This window comes from Desmodus rotundus, chromosome 5 (genome assembly GCF_022682495.2).
Source record: "Desmodus rotundus isolate HL8 chromosome 5, HLdesRot8A.1, whole genome shotgun sequence".
In the NCBI taxonomy this organism is placed as follows: Eukaryota; Metazoa; Chordata; class Mammalia; order Chiroptera; family Phyllostomidae; genus Desmodus; species Desmodus rotundus.
The window spans coordinates 160,491,584-160,510,621 of record NC_071391.1 but is presented as its reverse complement, the minus strand read 5'-3'; the positions used below and the strand labels follow the sequence as shown (position 1 = coordinate 160,510,621).

The 19,038-nt window shown below is 41.5% G+C and overlaps 1 protein-coding gene across 1 annotated transcript in view; it reads right to left on the bottom strand.

Moving 5' to 3' along the window:
• NBAS (NBAS subunit of NRZ tethering complex) overlaps positions 1–19,038 on the bottom strand; it is a 267,973-nt gene that overhangs the window by 177,431 nt on the left and 71,504 nt on the right. Inside the window, exon 22 of the mRNA XM_024552475.3 lies at positions 2,329–2,412. Within this exon, the coding sequence (XP_024408243.2) occupies positions 2,329–2,412 (84 nt within the window). The remainder of the gene's footprint in view (positions 1–2,328; positions 2,413–19,038) is intronic.

Here is a 19,038-nt window from a genome sequence, read left to right as displayed (position 1 = left end):
CAGGCCTTCCCTCCCTCTGGCGTGATCCGAGAGAATCTGGCCACTTGCTCCTTCTAGAACATGCTTCCCTTCCACTCCAGTGTGCTATACTGTCTGACTTCTCTCGCCTTCTGGCTGCACCTTTCCAGTCACCTTGGCTGGAAGATCCCCCTCTAGCCCACTGCTAAATAGTATCTCTTCCAAACACAGAGTCCTGCTCTCTCTTGGTCCATCTCTGTCTGGGTCTCTCTTATGACTATAAAATACAAATTAGCAGAGACCTCACAACTGCCGTATTTTTACCCCTTACGGGACTTCGCTCAGAAGCTCCAAACTCTTCCTATTTGCTTTCCAGATGTTTCACGGGCACTTCTAGTGCCTCCAGATGAAAATTGAGCCCGTGATAACCTCAGGTAACACCGTTAGCAGTTTAAAAACACAAACCTGATGATATCATCCCCGTCTACCTTTATGGCTTGTAATCTGCCACAAAATAGTCCAGCCTCTTCCTGGTGCCCCATTACACATTGGCTCTGCATTCTTCAACAACGTGTCTTATTTTCAGTCCCTGAAGGGGGCCTTGCCCTCGACTTCCCAAGCCCGCTTCCAGAACACTCCCTCCTCCCACCAGCCAGAGCAAGAGCCTATTTGTCCTTCAAACCGCAGCTTTCACGCTGCACCCCCTGGAAGATCTCCCTGGCCCCCGCCACGCACAGATGTTCCTGTTCCAGGCTCCCAGGCCCCAGCCCTCCCTCCACAGCACTCAGGACACCAGAGCCTCATCTCCAGGCGACACCCTGCTCGAGGCAGGACTGCACTGGGTTTTTTCTCTTCAGTACACTTGAACCTGACAGAGCACAGACGCTCATGGATGACTGAGCAACAAGAGATGGCCTGTCCTACTGAAATTCTGTATCGTCTTCAAAAGCATCTTTTCCTCTGCCGAATTTTTCCTGGCTTTTCATTTTGATAGTCTTGGGAGTTCTGGCACAGCAACTTTTACGCACATTTGAGCTCACTGTGCTGGGTCTGAGATGAAATGCCCTCGTGCCTTTTCTCCACCTGGGAGAAGGCTAAACGGCACGAGCTAAGGAGAACTGGGAAGCACCCGGTGACTGGGGCAGGTGCCCTGCAGTACCACCCCATCCAGAGGCCCACCCACATTGAGGGAACTGTGGGCAACAGTATCACCACACCTGTCCCTACGACCACACCCACCACATCAACTCCCCCCGACCCCGTTTTCAACTCGTCTGTCCCTTTAAACTCTCATGACAATTGCTAAGCAAAGACTTCTACTAAACACGGCTGATAAATAGCATTCACGAAGCTCCGCTTTCTCCTGAAAACCCCCAGAATGGCGGTAAAAGATTTTCAAAGGGGAGTTGGGGGTAGGGAAGGGTGTAAACACTCGAGGAAGAAGAGGGTACGGGGGTAAAAATAAACTAAACTATTCCTTTGCCTCCTAGGATGTTCACAGATAATAGCCAGAACTTAAAAATCTAACAATAGCTGTACAATTATGTTATTCAGAGATATGGGGGAAATGCCAAAATCACCATCTAAAAGAACTGAAAGTAGCTGCTTCTTACGAGCAGAATATAAAGGAAGGAGAACAAAGGACTATGGGTTTTGGGTTTTGCTTTTTTGAAAACAAGCTGTTTTTTTAAAACAAGTTTTTTAAACAGATCTTCAACGTTCAGAACATAAATTGTCACTAAGTGCCCAAACCCTCAGCCCCGTCACCCCGCCCCACGCCACGCCACGCCTGATGTCCAGGAACCTGGCGGTTCTCTGGCTCAACTCATGAGTCCAAAAAGTGAACTTCTGACCTCACGTGGGGAAAGTGAGAAGGAACGCTAGTGAAGAGTATTTACTTTAAGGACTGGGAGACAAAGGGAGTCAAAGGACCCTCACGAGGCCTTTCAGCTCCACGCCTCACCTCCCACCCTCTTCTGCAGGACGTCCGGCCTCCACATTCCAGGCTTTCCAAGGAAAATCTTGTAAAAATTAAACTGACCCGAGAACAAAACTGCACACATAGCATAACAATAACTACGAAAACGTCTGTGTGTGTCAAACACTGAGAGCAAACACCTCAGAATGAAAGAGCTGTTGTATAAGGGTAATTTTTGAAATAATTCCTTTGTAGTATTTAATATTTTCCCCATTAAAACAGTTTTAACTTAACTGAGTAAAGTCAGGTTTTTTGAAGAAAACTTCACTCTAACTCTCTAAATTAAGACCCCCCACATCAGGAAAGGGGTCCCACGGCACACCCCACCTTCACAGGGCCGTCCGTGGTCATCCCCCAGTGAAAGGGAGCTCCCCGTGCTGGCTCACTCTTACCTGCATGCCGCCTCCTCGCACCAATCTGTATCTCGGTGTTTACGTTCATGCCAAGGAATGATCTTCAAGGAATCACCGCTATAACTTAAATGAAAAAAAAAAATACGTAAGCATTTAAAATACACATCATCTCAATGGCTATACAAGGAACATGTAGCAAGAGATCTCTATAACCTTAAATCTCTAAGATTAGCGTTTATGATACATTAAGAGATACATAATACAATACGTAAATGGAAAACGTCAAATCGCAGATCTCTCTTTTATCCTAAAATGGCTCAAAAAGAAAAGGAGAATTACAAGCAAATTGGAAAGGAACTAAAGGATGGTGGTATGGGTATGTGTTCATTCACACTCACTAGAACATTTACCAAGAGCCCACATTTTATGTTCTTAATACCAACATATGTGGTCCCTTGCCCTCAAAGAGCTTACAATCTAACTTCCTGTGATCATAAGGAGCAACCACTCGCTATATGTACATGTATAAAGTGCTTCAAACGTGGCTACTGAAACTAAGAAAGGGAATTTTAATGTTTAAATTAATTTTAATTAAAATTTAAATAGCCATGTGACACTAAAGGCTATCGTATTGGAAAGCACAGACATAGAGGGCAGGAACGGGCAAGAGTAAAATGATTTTTGCACGTTAAAAATATCACTGGAAAGTAACAGGAGAATCTAGAAGAGCCAAAGGCCTGATGAGATGCACCAAGAATAAAAAAAGGGACAGTGAGGTAAAGATAGTGCGGCACTAACCCCGCAGACAAAGAGCCGTGTGCTGCGGGTCAGGAGGCAGGGAAACAGAAGCGCATCTGTCTTTTTGTGAGCTATGCAGCCTCTGTCAGGTGACCCTTTTTTTGGGGGGGGGGCGCTGGGGGACACGCGCTTTTCTTTTTTGTTTTGTTTTGTTTTTCTTTTGGCACATGCCTTGCTAAAGTGAAGCACTTCAATCAAACATTATCTCTAAGGTCCCGTTAGCTCTCACAACCCAAGAATCCATGAAAACAACGGAAACATTCTAAATTAAGAATAAAGACAAAAATTTTAAAAGCAAATTTCAACTGCCTTGCTTTCATAGTTCAAGAAGACATTCTCACATTTCTAAGTGTCAATAGTAACATTTTCCTAAAATTTACCACACCCCCAGAGAAAGAATTGCACTTTTGTGTATTATTAGGTTATGTAGTGTACTCTTCTCCTACTAGGCTATAAATCACACCTTGCACAGGAAAGAGTTCATGAATGTCTGAAATTTATGTTGATGAAGAGCTTGGTCCTCATGTAAAAGGTAAGAGGAGACCCCCCTGCAGGGCTGGAAAGTGGAGGGGAGCCCGGGACTGGGCAGCGCTGGACACCAACCCCTGCGGTATCATTACTGGTGCGGGTTCCAAGTCACAGCTGCCCATTAGACACACACGAGAAGAAAGTTACCACACCGTATTTTTAAAAGACAGCATTTTGCCCCCTTTTTAGCCAGCATGGAATACCTAGCTAACTGTGTACCAGAGATATGTTTTTGAAAGCATTTGAGTCCAGATTTTTAAGTTTCTGAATTATACAGATGATTCTTTAGAAGGAATGCCACAATCACACCATTACGTTTGTTACCAAATGAAAAATATTTCATTTTCCTCCTTGTCAATAACTAGTACTTTATCACGGACCACTGAGATGAAAATTTAAAAAGAACAATTGGACACAATGATGACAATGCTCATTCTTCCAACACAAGAATCAGTTATAGCAGTAAATTTTTTTTGAGAAAGTTGGAAAAACAGTAAAACTAGCAAAGTATCACTGCCTTTTCAAATTAACGCAGATACAGTTGCACAAGCTACACAAAAAATATTCTAAAAGAATTTTAGAAAAATGCATCACAGGTCGAGATTTGTATTTCTACACAAAGTACATATTAGACACAAGGGTTATTACTAAAATGATTAGTAGTGGCATGGGACCCTCAGCAAAATAATATTTATCTGGTACTCACAGACCAGAAAGTTGTAAAATTGATTAAACGTCACTGAACAGAATTGGGTAAGAAAACACACCTATTTTTATGAGAACACATATTAAAGGCAAGTTCCACTCAGAGGCCTACTCCAGAAGGTAGGCCTGAAGAGTGCTAGGTTAATATGAAGTGTTCCTGCTACATTTTCATTTTCAAGGTACGCACAATTTAATGTTTCTAAATGTGCTCATCACCACTGAAAATAGTACCAGAAGTGTATCAGTGACGGTCTGCAACCATAATAATCTTTAACATTTACTGATCTCTTACTATGGGCCAGACAGGATAAAATGCCTTTACCATATAAAACCTCAGTTCCTCCTACTAACCTAATGCAGAAGACGATGTTACCTTCTCATATGATAATGAGAAAACCTGAGGCCTAGGGTTAACTTGTCCTCCTCATAAAGCTAGTAAATGGCAGAGCTACGCTTTAAACACAACCGGACAGCACCCAAAGCTGGCACTTTTAGCTAGTATATACTGCTGCCTCTAGAAGGGACACGGGACCGCAATCCTAGCCGCAAAACACAAACCCAGCCTCACTTCCAGCATCACTCTGCTTCATACGTGAGAGCTGCCAGGCTGGATTTGTGAACAGCAGAGAGAAGGCAATTTGTGCCTTCCCAAAATTTAATACAAACAACCCAATAAGGACCATTTACAAACATACTTAAAGGGTACATTTAAATTAAGATATAAAACCAACCCAACACCAGTAGGTTGCTTACTAGTCTAATGAAACTAACCTCTGCCAAACACAGCTTGACCCTTGGTTTGATCATCAACGGTTATGAAGAAAAAACAAACAAAAACCCTTTCTGCTCTTTCAATCTCTCACATGATGTTTCTGTAAAGCAAATTAATTTTAAACCAACTTCAGGAGTTTGAAATGCTTGCTACAAAAATACCACACACTCTCTATCATGTTACAAATGACAGCATTGAAGACACAAACAGGACCTCATCCCCAGCCAGGGGATGAAATCCTCCAGGGCAGGATTTTTGTTTGTTTTGTCTGTTGCCGCATCCTCGGCACCCAGAAGAGTACCTGGCATGTAGCAGACTCTAAAATCGTACATGTCAACTGAATTAATGAACTAACAGCATAACAAATATTTTTTTTAAGTGATCTCATGAGCATCACAAAAATGCAAAATTGGAATACAGCAATGAAAAGGGACAGTTTTTTTTCATATAAAAAACATACATGTCATGGGAGTACATGTACATGAAATGTGCAGATCTGAGAGAGTGAGAAGAACGCTTTCCTAATTCCGATCACAAAACTGATGGGAGCAAGCTGAACTCAGGATGTTGTGCCATCCAGACAGGGCGTGTGCCACACGGCTCGGGGGCGTGGGGCTTCCTGAACACACGGGTATCTCCCTACATCTCACTGCACTTCACGTTTCAAACAAAGTGGTCGGTTCTCTCATTGCCTTCTTAAAAACGCACCCGAATTTGAGCTACTTGTTCTTTCATAAGGAAAGCAGAATGATAGAATGCTTCATAAAATTCAGAGAAAAATTTTCTCATTCATTCTGTTCACAACAAAAATATTAGTCACGTAAATTAATCCGTAGATGGATCAGGTGAAATTGTAGTTCAGAAAAACCTAGAAAAACACTGCTTCCTTCTAAAGAACTGTAGAAAGTTTGGTTAACAGCAAAACTTAACACTTTGAATCTAAAATTCTATAAACACAAAACAGCATTTACATATTTTAGTTCATCTTTTCTCCTATTGTTTTCACTTTGCTTGGGAAGTCTTAAAATTTCAATACATCATCCCCATTAAAAAAAGGAAGTACATGGTAAGCCTAAATTATCTCTTTACAAAATAATGACTGCCTTTGCTTAATTTTAGGATTCTTTATATTAGAGCCCTGTTCATTGTTTTATTCCAAATAATAAGCTTTGCTGGCTTCATTTGAAGGTAACATTTATCTGCCAGCAGGAAAGGAATAAGTTCTGTTATGTTCAACCATTCTCTCACCAAATATTTCTCACACTAATTGTTTTAGTTCAAAGAAATTTTTATCAAGAATAAACTAACAAAAGTCCTTTTACTCATGTTCTATGCCTTGGAAACAAAAGGATAAATAGAGTGTTATGACTAAGTGGCCACCTTCCAGGCACTGGTATTAAGATGTGGAGTTAATTTATTCCTATTATCAGCCTAGAAGAGAACGTTCTGGTAAATGAAGGACAAAAAATAATAATTTGGGCCTACATTATTATTACCATCACTAAACAAGTCACACTCAACAGGAAACCAATCAAAGAGCTGGTTATCACTCAGAACGCCAAGATGGAAAACACGATCTAAAGGCACCATTCGGAGTTCCCTTCTGGACCATGGGAATTCAGCTTCATTAATAACACGCTCGGAAAACGGAGCAGAGCGTAATAACCAGTATTCTCGGAAGCCGGCAATGCATGAAGAGAGGCGAGCATGCCACCGCCTCCTCCCGGTCCCCCCACGCCCCGCACTGGGGCACGGCTGCTCCTGCCCTGTGGTAGGGTACACACTGTCACAGCACCGTCCCAAACGAAGGGAGAAAAGCAAATGTTTCCTTGAATTCTAATCCATCGTAATCACGAGTACACTCTTAGAAGTCTAACCTCTCTATCGGGACTATGGCTCCACACTTGGTCAAGTGACTCAATCTGCCTGTGCCTCGACTTCCTCGGTAGTTATAGAGAGATAACAACAGTTTTAACCTCGGTTGGACTTGGGGAGGATCAAGTTAGTTAGTACACACAGAGCCTTTAGAAGAGTGCCTGGTGTATGTTAAGTGTTAAACCATCATACAAAGCATCATGTTATGAACATGACAAAGCAGGTTATTATGAACACCAACAAGGAGGCTGCTCATGGGTCAAGAAATATTGGGTCACCCAAAAAGTCTGTTTAGTTTTTTGCACCCGACAGCTCTAGTAGTGCTTAGTTACCTTGAACTTCATTCGAAACAATTTTATTAGATTGAATTGTGACAGCAAGCATACCAGCAAGCGTTTTTTTAAAAAGTTATCTAAATTGGTAAAATTTTGTGCAGACACTTAATAGTGAAGATGGAAGAAAATACACATCATTTTTAGCATATTATACTTTATTATTTCAAGAAAGATAAAAACAACTGAAACACACAAAAAAATTGTGCAGTGTATGGAAAAGGTGCTGTGACTGATCAAACACGTCAAAAGTGGTTTGCAAAGTTTCTTGGTACTATTGACATTTTGGCCAAATAATTCTTATGCACTAGAAGATGTTTAGCAACCCTGGCCTCTACTCACTAGAAGCCAATAGCGGGAGATGGCCGACAGACTCAAAATATCCAAATCAATAAAGTTATTGGTGAAAATGAAAAACATGTCTTCTATTTTACAGAAAGAAACCACACAGACTTTTTGGTCAACCCAATAGAAAAAAACATGGGGCTGGCTGACACTGTAAAAACTCCTTTATGATGATTAGTAACATCATTTTAATGATCATATCAGTGACTACATTCAGGAATACCCAACAGCTGTGGTAACCTGCGGATGCCATCCTCAGCACGTGGCACCTGGCCAGCACCAGGAACAGTAATAAAAGGAAAGTGTGATGAGCTGATGAGCTGATTTATGAAGTAAAATACATAATAATTTCCAAAAGGCAAGTTCTCTGTCCCAAATGCTTCAAAGTAAGTTTTAAATTATATTTTTTAGCCAAGAGCAAAGGATAATTTGAGTATTTCTGAAAACTAGTTTGTAAAATCATTGTTTAAGAAGCAGCCACAGACGCCGGCAGGGAACCATATAATTTTTCAGAAAAGTAAGTTAAATACTGAGAAAGGCTGCGCTTCACAAAGGCGTTTCAAGTCCACAAAACAAGGGGCAATGGATGAACAGAGACGTCACCGGTATGCAGACTGCCCCCACGCCGCCGCCACCACCACCACCACCTGCCCCTTGGAGGGACGATCCCATTTTTGAAGAAGACACACCGCAGGCTGCCAGAACAATCCAGATTATCTATGTGCTTGCTGTAGGAGAAGTGGCTGGGGAAGTAAAAGGCATCCTCAAACCCAATTTCAGTGGCTTATACTTTAACAATGAAAAGCTGAAAAGAACAACATAAAAAAGAACAATTTTCCCACACAAAACATTTCTGTAGTAACTTTTATACTCACATTCGGTGTTGTGCACATAAGAAATATTTATAAATGTGTATGTTTTACTTATTTTTGTGGTGTTTCTCATATTTATAACGTTGCACCTATGGAAATCATGGGCTCAACTTAAAATTGATGGATTATAACTTTCGTTTATAGTAAATAAACTACAGACACAGTGTTGCCAGTATTTCATCCAGTGAGAGAGAATACATACGAAATGGGATGGTACTGAAGATCTGGGGTCTCGGAGTCCCCTAAGGGTTGATGAGGACTATCCTCATGCTGGGGATGCATGTCCACAACCACCAAAAGGGAAGTGAGTGATATGAGAAATATCCAGCCAATTTCCCCCTCCCCTCCGGTTCTCTGCTCCTGGGACTGACACAGGACCAGCAGAGAGAACGAGAACAAGGCCCTCACTTCATATGACTTAAAGACAACCAGAACCTGAAAAATCTCCTTTGGACTATCAATTCAAGCAGAAGAAGCTCCCAGGACAAAGATAAAAATATCTGAGATCTGCATTCATCAACGACAAACTAATGAAATGTACCAAAATGTCTGTGAGTTATAACGTGCATTATAAGTAAGCCCTGAGCCCATGTAGGCTGCAGTGCCAACGGGTTCGACCGAAAGCATCAGGGAGAAAAAGAATATTCTCATCTCCCTTTTGTTCATACTGCCAAATAGAACGGCACACGCAACGTCTACACAGACCCCCGGCCACAGGATGACTGACCGCCTTGCGGTCACCCCCCAAATCCCCGAGTTCTGCTCCTTCTAGGCTTATGCGGCATGTGCACTGCACACACGAGGGTAAAGCCACCCAACCGTGCCCAGCCTCCGGCTGACACTTACACAGTGCTCATTATGAGTGAGCACAAACACAAAGTTCTAAGCAATTGCAGGCACACACTCAGTGGTCCCGAGAGATAATGAGCGTCATCTTCCCTATTTTACAACAGAGGAGACAGGGGCACCGAAACGTCCAGTGACTTGTCCAGAGTCATACAGCCAAAGAGATGCAGCGGGGACTTGAACCCAGGCGGTCTCAGAGCCTGATATCCTAACTCTCTGAATCCCACCTTTTCCGGCCCAAATTACTGCTTCTCACAGGTGTTTCTGTGCCCATTCCAGGCCAGAGTGCTTTCTTCCTGTTCTGAATCCTCACTACGTATAACTGGGTAAGTCATCTGGCATTTATTCCTATTTAACCTTATGAAAATATATAGGTGGTATAACCATTTCATGTTTTCCAGGATTTCTTATCTATGATTTTGTTAAGTTCCTACTAAATAATTTGCCTCACCATGGAAAGTAAATATTCCTTTCTAGTAAATGCTGACTGCACCCATCCCAGCAGTGCTATAAGCACAGCAATAATAAATAAATGATTATAACTAAATTTACATAAATGCATTCTTTCACTTAATCCTCAGACACCCCAGAAGTTACATTTACAATTATAAATTTGCAGGTAAGTAACCTATGTGAGCTCCAAACTCATCACTGACTCCTGAATGGATGGTTTTAAGGTCAGTAGGAACAGATGCACTGACATCTCTTCTTTCTAAACTTGGAGCACTCGAAACCACCAACAAAAAACCTCATTTATTAGTCAAGACATGAAACTTCATCTGAACAATGCGTGGGAACTGTAAAACCTCAGGTACCTGGTGTCAGGAAAGGGGCGCTGTCGCAGATGGGACGCCGAAGCATCAGTCATGAGGGAGGAAGAGTCCCGCTGTGACTGCATCATGCCCACTCATTGGTCTTGTGTGAGACTGCTCAACGCACTTGACACTAAAGGAGGCTGCAACAGGACACCGTTCCAAACTGCTGCCGCAGCTGCGGCCCCTTCCCCTCCGACCACTGCCGCTGCTGCGTGCCAAAGCCCACTCGTGCGCTGGGAACCGTGCTGGATGACGCAGCCCTGACGTTACTCCGTCATTGCACCGCCAGCACAGCTCCCCATTTCACACTTAGCAAAACTAAGATTTGAGAGGCTCAGTGACTTCCCAGAGCAACACAGCGAGGAGGGACAGGACCAGGACACACACCCGTGTTCCTGAGGAAAGCCTCTGCCTCCCCAGCATACCATGCTCGCACTCGTCCATGCCCAACACATGTCAGTACCATGTCACGATCCCAACATGCATATGCCATGGATGTTTTCCCCACAGTTGGTACACAGAGTAGGCAAACTTTTAGGATTGAAAACAGGGCACACACTCAGATCAAAGCATTTCTTAAAATAATGCATATGCTTTGTCTACAAAATATAAGTTTGAGTCCTAATAGAATTTTACTTATTACAAATACAATATTTAACATGCTTGCCCATATCAGAAATCGGGCAAAGTGTCTCCCAGGGTTATTTATATGTTAATTAAATATAGTGTGATAAAGAGATTCACTGCTGTTACAGACAAGTATTTACATATTAATGAAATCTTGACTGGAAAAGACATTGTGCGATCAAAAAGAATTATAGGGGCTATTTCCCCGAGGCAGTTCGACAATTCAGAAGATATTATAATCTTCTTAAAAATCACATGTTCTGAAATTATTGGTCAAGGTATTTAAATTTTGGAAGAAAATGAACAATGGAAGAAAAATCTCACCTCTATGAAAAGACTACCATTCACCAGGTAATGCTGAATCTAATAACATTTTTTAGGGGAATAAAAATCTGAAACTTTAAACTGTATTAATCCATATTAAAACATTTGACAATAGTTACACAGACACTAAAATGATAATGTAATTAAAATTATTTTTAAAATAACTCCTTAATTCAACATATTTTACTTAATACCTCTCAAAATTTTTTGCTTTCAAAGCAGGCTAATAATCTTTTTTCTGCTTCTCTCATGAACATGCTATGAAAATTATATGTGAAACATAAAATTTGTTTGTAAATTTAAAAAAAAATGTTTCACACTCAATCACAAAATGCTTGTGGAGTAAAGAGGAAACGAGCCCTGGCAGGGTGGCCGGCTTGGTTGGAGCGTCGCCCCATGTGGTTCCATTCCGGTCAGGGGGCTCAGGGGGCGAGCGGAAGGCAAGTCCACGTTTCTCTCTCTCTGTCTCCCCCTCTCCCTCTCTCAAAAAAAGAAGAGAAAGAACCATATCCTCCAATGAGGGCTGAAACCATTTTAAGTGAAAAAGAGGATATGCAGTAACCAGTACAGCCTCACTTCCCTGTACTCTTCAGAGCACATAAGGAATGTCAGCATCGACACACTTGGACACACTTTCCAAGGCCCATAATCATCACCCCGAATAATTGTTTCTACCTTCTGATTCAAAGAACTTGGCCTACATCCATTTTGTTGCTTTAAACAAACAGGAAGACAAGAACTAATTGAGTCAAGATCTAACAGGCCCACAGCGCCCGCAGACATGCATACCAAAACCCCACTGCCGGCTCGGACCCTGCGCCGGACAGCAGCACTGGGAGGCCCGGCCTCCCCGACCCAGACACCAGGCTCCTCCTGGACTCGGAAACTGTGGACACGTCCCACTCTGTATAGGACTCTCCACGTTCCCCTCTATTAACAGTCATCACGAAGGCCAGATACTTATTCCAAGAGTAAAATACAAACCAATTTATTGTTCTTTGCTCATAGCAGTTCAGAAATAAACTGCACATATGGGAACTGAATTTTGATTAGGTAACTAATCAACTTTTCCATTTTAAAGGGAAAAAACGTTTTTGCTTCCTGTGAGAACCAAAAAGGGAATGCAGTGCCCCAATCTTTCCAGAACATTTCACGATCAAGGCTGCAGTCATGGTGGTATTTCATCACAATGACAAAATTACGGTGGGAATAGAATGTCCAACAAAAACGCTCTTTAAAAATTTCAGGGAAGAAAAAAGAAATCTTCATGAACAGGACTGGGCTACATTAAAATGTGAGTAAAAAGAGATTCATGTTGTTTATTGGAAAGTGTCTGCACTAATTCATTCTCAACTAACAAATTAATTGGGAACACCTTTTGGACTCTCAGTTCCAGGGGGGTGTAACCTTTTGATGTCTCAGGGCCACACTGGGAGAAGAAGAGTTGTGTTGGGCCACATATTAAATACACAAACACCAATGAAAACCGATGAGCTAAAAAAAAAAGGTTTTAAGTAAATGTACAATTTTGTGTTGGGCCGCATTCATAGCCGTCCTGGGCCGCATGTGGCCTGCCAGCTGCGGGTTGGACACCCCTGTAACCATACGATGTAAGTGAGGACTGAGGAGGGGGAACAACGTTATGTTAAATATGTACTCAGATGACTGTTACCTATTCAAAATTCCCAACCTCGGAAACACACTCAGCCTTCAAGACCTAGATTGGACCTTACTTCTTCCTGATTTACTTTCATTGTAACAAGAAGTAATCTCTCCCATCTCTAACCCCATCTATCTACACTCCTCCTACGACACATTTTAATTACGGCAATTATATCCATACATAACCTGTCTGATCTTCCCTGCTCGATCCTAACTTATCTGTGGACAGGGACCACACCTGACTCATTCTATATCCACCTATTTCATGTAATATAGGGCACATAAGCACTCCCTAGATTTTTACTAAAATAACAAAATGTTTTCTATGACTCATTCACCTTCTATAAAGTGTTTTCAAGAAAATGAGCTCATAAAAAGCAATTTAGAAATGCTTTAATTTTTAAATCAGTTTCACATGTACTCATCATTAGTTATAAATTTCACCAAAAAGAAGTTGAAATTCAAAAATCAACATCTGCTCTGCAAGAAACATTAATGTTTCTTATGGGAGAAAAACTTCACTATCCTTAAAACCATGAAACCAAGGCAAGAGTAACTAATTCCGGCACAGTCTTCTGCTTCCTTTCAAAGAAAAAAAATAAAAACATCAATCAAACAATAACCTACCTTCTGAACTGAAAGCTGCCTAGGGTCAAATTTGCCTTCAATGAAAAAGATAGTTCAAATTATTCTATCTGAAAACAACACAAACTAATGTAAAATACCAAAACATCACCAACTTGAAACTGAAAATGGTAAAGAGTAAACTCCTATCTACCTTTCAGTTGTCATGTGACCTTTTTAAAGGTAATTATTTAAATTTTTTTAAGTATATTTTATTGATTATGCTATTACAGTTGTCCCAATTTTTTCTCCCCTTTAACCTCCTCTGCCCTGCATCCCCCCACCCCAGTTCACGTCCATGGGTTGTACATATAAGTTCTTTGGCTTCTCCATTTCCTATACTATTCTTAACCTCCCTGTCTGTTTTGTACCTACCTATTTTGATTTTAAAGAGAGGGGAAGGGAAGGAGAAAAAGAGGGAAAGAAATGTCAACATGAGAGAGAAACTTTGGTTGGTTGCTTTGCACAGGTGCCCCAACCAGGGACCAAACCTGCAACCCAGGCATGTGTCCCGACAGGAAATTGAACTGGCGACCGTATGGTTTGAGGGAAAACGCCCAATCAACTGAGCCACACCAGCCGGGACTAAAGGCAAATTCTTTATTAAGAATAAAGGTATTCTTAAGTTATTTAAGTTATAAGGTAAATCAATTTCACCTAGGTCAAATTTGTCCTACTGGGAATTTTAATAAAATATATATGGATATTTTGCTTTTATGACAAATTTTATGCTGTTGTAATGACAAATAAGTCTCCAGGTTTGGCTATTTGAATCCAAGATTGCAAAAACAAGTATTGGAAGAGATACCAGAAGTTCTCTTCAGTTTGAATGCCCTATTTATCATCAAAAGATGAAGAAGAGGCTCTCCATAAGGAGTTGGGCATTAATGGTGATAGAACCTCCCTGTCTTGAACCAGAATTTACCTGCATCCTTTACTTAAGAAATCGTTCTGCAGCAAAAACAGAAGCACGGCCCACAGGTAGGAGCCACTCTAAATCCTATTTAATCGTAACGTTAACCTCACTAGAAGTGTACCGTGTCTCGAGGACATTACGTTAAGTGAAATGAGCCAGGCACAAAGAGGGAAACACTGCGCACCGGGACTCGTGCAGGCAGAGCGCGCGATGGTGGCCGGCAGGGGCTGGGCTGGAAGAAAAGGGGGTTCCTGTTTAATGGGGATGGAGTTCGTTTCACAAGAGAAAAAGGGCTCCGAACCCTGGTTGTGCAGCCACGGGATGTGCCTGTACAATGACAATGGTTAATACGGGTACCTGTTATGTTCTGTGCATTTTACTGTTTTAAAAAATTAAATAAAATCCAAAGTCTATTATGGCCAGATGGTCCAAACAGAGTCAGAAACATATAGAGCCAACACGATTTACGAATGCACAGAAGACACGCATGCACGCCCAGCACGAGCAGGACGGCAGGAGAACGCAGCGGGCGCATCGCCTGGCTCGCGGCCTGAGACCGTCCTTTCCAGATCGTGTCAAAGAGTTTGCTTCTAACCATGTCTTACTTACTCTGCCACACCAGCACCGGTACCTCCCACGTCCATTCACGTAACAACCATTTATCCACTCAACAGTCATTAACCATCACCGCATGGCTCAATATATTCATAGCACTTTATTACGAGATACGGGTTAGCCGGCTGATAATACACATTTTAAAAAATGCCACAGACTATTAGCAACCTCCGAAACAGAAAAACACCTCCACGTTGGTCACCAAATGCCTTCTAAGCTTTGGGTGAGTGACAAAGACTCACCAGTGAGAAGGAAAGGATGTAAAGCCTATTGACCCGGCGGCACTTCTCAATGAAAAACAGTAATGGGAAAATTCATGGAGACTCTGGATTGTCTGTTGCATCGTCAAGTGGGGCGGACCACACAAGAGGGACAAAGGCCCAAGAAAAGCGGGGCTGATTCAGGGTCAGCAAGGGAATGAGGTGCCAGGAACAAATGCGGGAGTCAGGGTGCGCACAGCACAGACGCCCTGGGCCTGCAGGTCCCAGGGAGGTCTGTCACACAGCTGACCGTGTGTTTGTTTCCAAGTTGCTCCAAATGAAAGCAGGGAAAGTGTGTTTATGCTGCAGGAGTCCCACCTGTTGGCGTCTCTGCGCCACACTGGAAGAAGATGAGTTGTCTTGGGCCTCACATTAAATACACTGCCACACATAATCACACACAAAAAGTCTCCATGTTTTAGGTAAATTTACGATTTGTGTGGGGCCGCATCCACAGCCATCCTGGGCCGCACGCAGCCTGCGGGCCGCAGGTTGGACACCCCTGCTCGGGCAACAGCAGTTTCTGAACATGGGAGTGACTGCAGGTGTGTCCTGACATAAGATCAGGTTGACATGCTATGTGATCTAAGAATTGGCGACAATTTTTTTTACTCGGCCACTTTTTTATTTTTATCTTTAACGATGTGTCACATAAACTACGGTGGAACTAACAGTACAGAATGATGAGACGTCAACAAATAATTCATGAAACCACAAACTCAGACAGGAAAATGGAAACACCTAAAACGTTTTCACGGCTCACTCAAGTACGGTCCATTTGCATTCCACCACATGCTTTTCATGATCAAACTTTCAATCATCAAATAATCTAAGCTTGGACATTCACAAGCAAACAAACTGCCAAGTTACTATAGTAACAACTTTTCTAGGATGATGGAAAGAATACGGAGTTCAGATATTCTATTTCCATCGACAGTTTTGTCACTTATATTATAAAATATTTAAATATTGCAATATCTCAAAATACACTAAATATAATTCCATCTTTCCGTGTTGATTCCGGAGATAATCCATGACTATAAATATGAGGATCAAGTTTCATTGTCTAGTAAATATATGTGTCAGAGAATTCCAATAAAAAGGTTATTTTTTAATTTTTATTTATTGATTTGGGGGGGGAGGAAGAAGAAAGAGGGAGAGAAAAGTCGACTTGTTATTCCACTTACTGATGCATTCGCTGGTTGTTTCTTGTATGCACCCTGACCGGAGATGGAACACCCAACCGCGGCCTATTGCGACGATGCTCCAACCAACTGAGTACCCAGCCAGAGGCTCCAATAAAAAGTTTAGTAAGTTTATGATGTATGTAAGTGCATAAGGCCAAGGTCTTGGCATCAAATTCGGGATTAATAATAATTGCTAACAAGTAAGTAGCACTTGCTTGGTGCCAAGCACTATTCTAAGTATTTTATGCACATTAACTCATTAATCATTCTCACAACACTATGAAGTAAGTGCTATAACCATCACCGTTTTACAGGCGAGAAGACTGAGGAGCAGTCAAAAATTTGTGCAAGACGATGAATCTAGGCAACTTGGCTCCAGCATCAGTGTTCCTACCCCAAGGCTATTATCCTGTCTCAACATACAACTCTTTAAAATACAACCTTTTACACGAGATATTTTCATTATTCTGGAAAGGTTTAAAACAGGAAGAGGCATAAATTTAAAAATTTAAATAACCCTTCCAAAATGTACTATAACACCTGAAACTCATACAATATTCAATGTCACTATAATTGAAAAATAAAATACATAAATAAATAAAGTGTGCTATAAATATCAAAAATACCAAAATTCAAAAAGGATGGTATAAAAATGTCACCTTTCTACTTAAAAACTGAACAGTCACCAAGAACATGGAGTGTAGCTGTCTGACAGCAACGACAAACTGAGGGTGGCAGCCAATAAAAAGACGCATCACCTGCTACAGAAAATGTGATTTCAAAGTATTACAAAACTCAGTCACATTTCATCAACGTCAAAAACACACGGTAACTTAAGAGTGACAATATAACATACAAAATAACATACCATGGAAGTTTCCCAGCAATCAAAAACATAAAATTTTGTTGAATGAAAACTGGTAAATGACATTTCGTTTAAATGCAAAGGAGAAAGTCCTGCCTGTGGGATCTCAAAATAGACAAGTGGAAAGTTCAATTCGTTGGAGTAACTCACTATCACTGCCCAAAACATTACACAGCTTGAACCCTAACACGTAAAACCACAGCTACCCCAATTGGGGCATGCATTCGTTCAAAACACTTAACTGAGTTTGTACCAAGCACTCTTCTAGACACTGAGGCTACATTAGTAAACACGATGGAATTTATACGCATTCATTCATGCATTCATTCATCCAACAAGTATGTACTGAGGGCCTACAATGTGCCAGGCTCTACTCCAAGTGCAGAAGGTGAGGAAGGAAACAACACACACAACAATCCCTGTCCCACGGGAGCTGACATTTTAGAAGGGCAAACAGACAATAAGGGAGATAAACAAGTTACAAATGAAACTAAAATAGGCAGCGACACATGCTAGGAAGAAGGAAAGCAGGAAAGGAGGATTTAAAGTGAGGGTAGATTGTAATAGGATGGCCAAGGAGGGTCAGTCAGACAGAGTGCAGAAGACAAGTACCAGGCGTAAGCGCAAGGGAGCAAGTGAATTCCCTTCAGGACATCCTCTCATCTGTTCGCACAAGGGCATGAGACGGACCTGACTTCCCAAGTTAGCAAACATGTCCGTGGAACCCACTACACAAGCACCACCGTAGGCCCTGGGGATAGAACAACGAGGACGAGATGGCTGCTGCCTGTAAGAGTTCATCTGCGGTTAGAGCTGGGTGTGTGGTAAAGAAGGGAGCAACAGGAAGACAGGCAGATGTAAAAATGACTGACTATGGTACAATGTAGAAAGTGGTGTAAGACAAGAACGAACAAGGAGGTATGGGGACACGAAGGCACAATTTATGGAAGACCTCATAGAAGAGGCTAGGCCTGAGCGACTGTGGCTTGGCTCTGCAGTCACATGTACTTTTGGAGACAGAGCAAAACAGTGTTCTCAATGTGAAGATTACCCAGAGAAACAAAGATTAATAAAAAAAAAAAAGTCTCTATTTTTCCAAAGATTCAAAGTAACATCTCCGGACTACGCTCTGCTGCAACATGGCGTACCAAAAGTGTTTGTCGCAATTTCAGTCAGTTTATGGAGGGCCCCAGAAAGCAAGCGTAGGGCATTCAAAGATAAAATAGCACTGTGCATTATAAAACTATCTTGCAAACAAACTCTGATATTTCAGGTGAAAATCAAATGTTTACCTAAGCGATCATAAAAGACAATCACAATAAATGCATTCAAATCTAAGGAGAAATTACCTTTAAAAATATTTTAAACCTTTGCTGGTGTGTCTCAGTGGATTGAGTGTCAGCCTGCAAACCAAAGGGTCATCGGTTCAATTCCCAGTCAGGGCATATGCTTAGGTTGTGGGCCAGGTCCCCAGTAGGGGGAATGTGAGAGGCAACCACACATTGATCTTTCTCTCCCTCTATTCCTCTCTCTCTAAAAATAAATAAATTTTTTTTAAATAATAAAAATAAAAATACTTTAAGAAACAGCAGTCCTTTAATCTTTATTAACAATTTATAATAGAAAAAGTCATTTCCATTCAGATTAGATTAGATCTATTTTGCAAAGAGGCAGAAATAATAAATTAATTGTATTAGGAAATATTTATAAATATATTTGTAAAATATACTTACATACCACTACTCAGATCTAAAACAAATTTTTTAAATGAAAAAGGCATC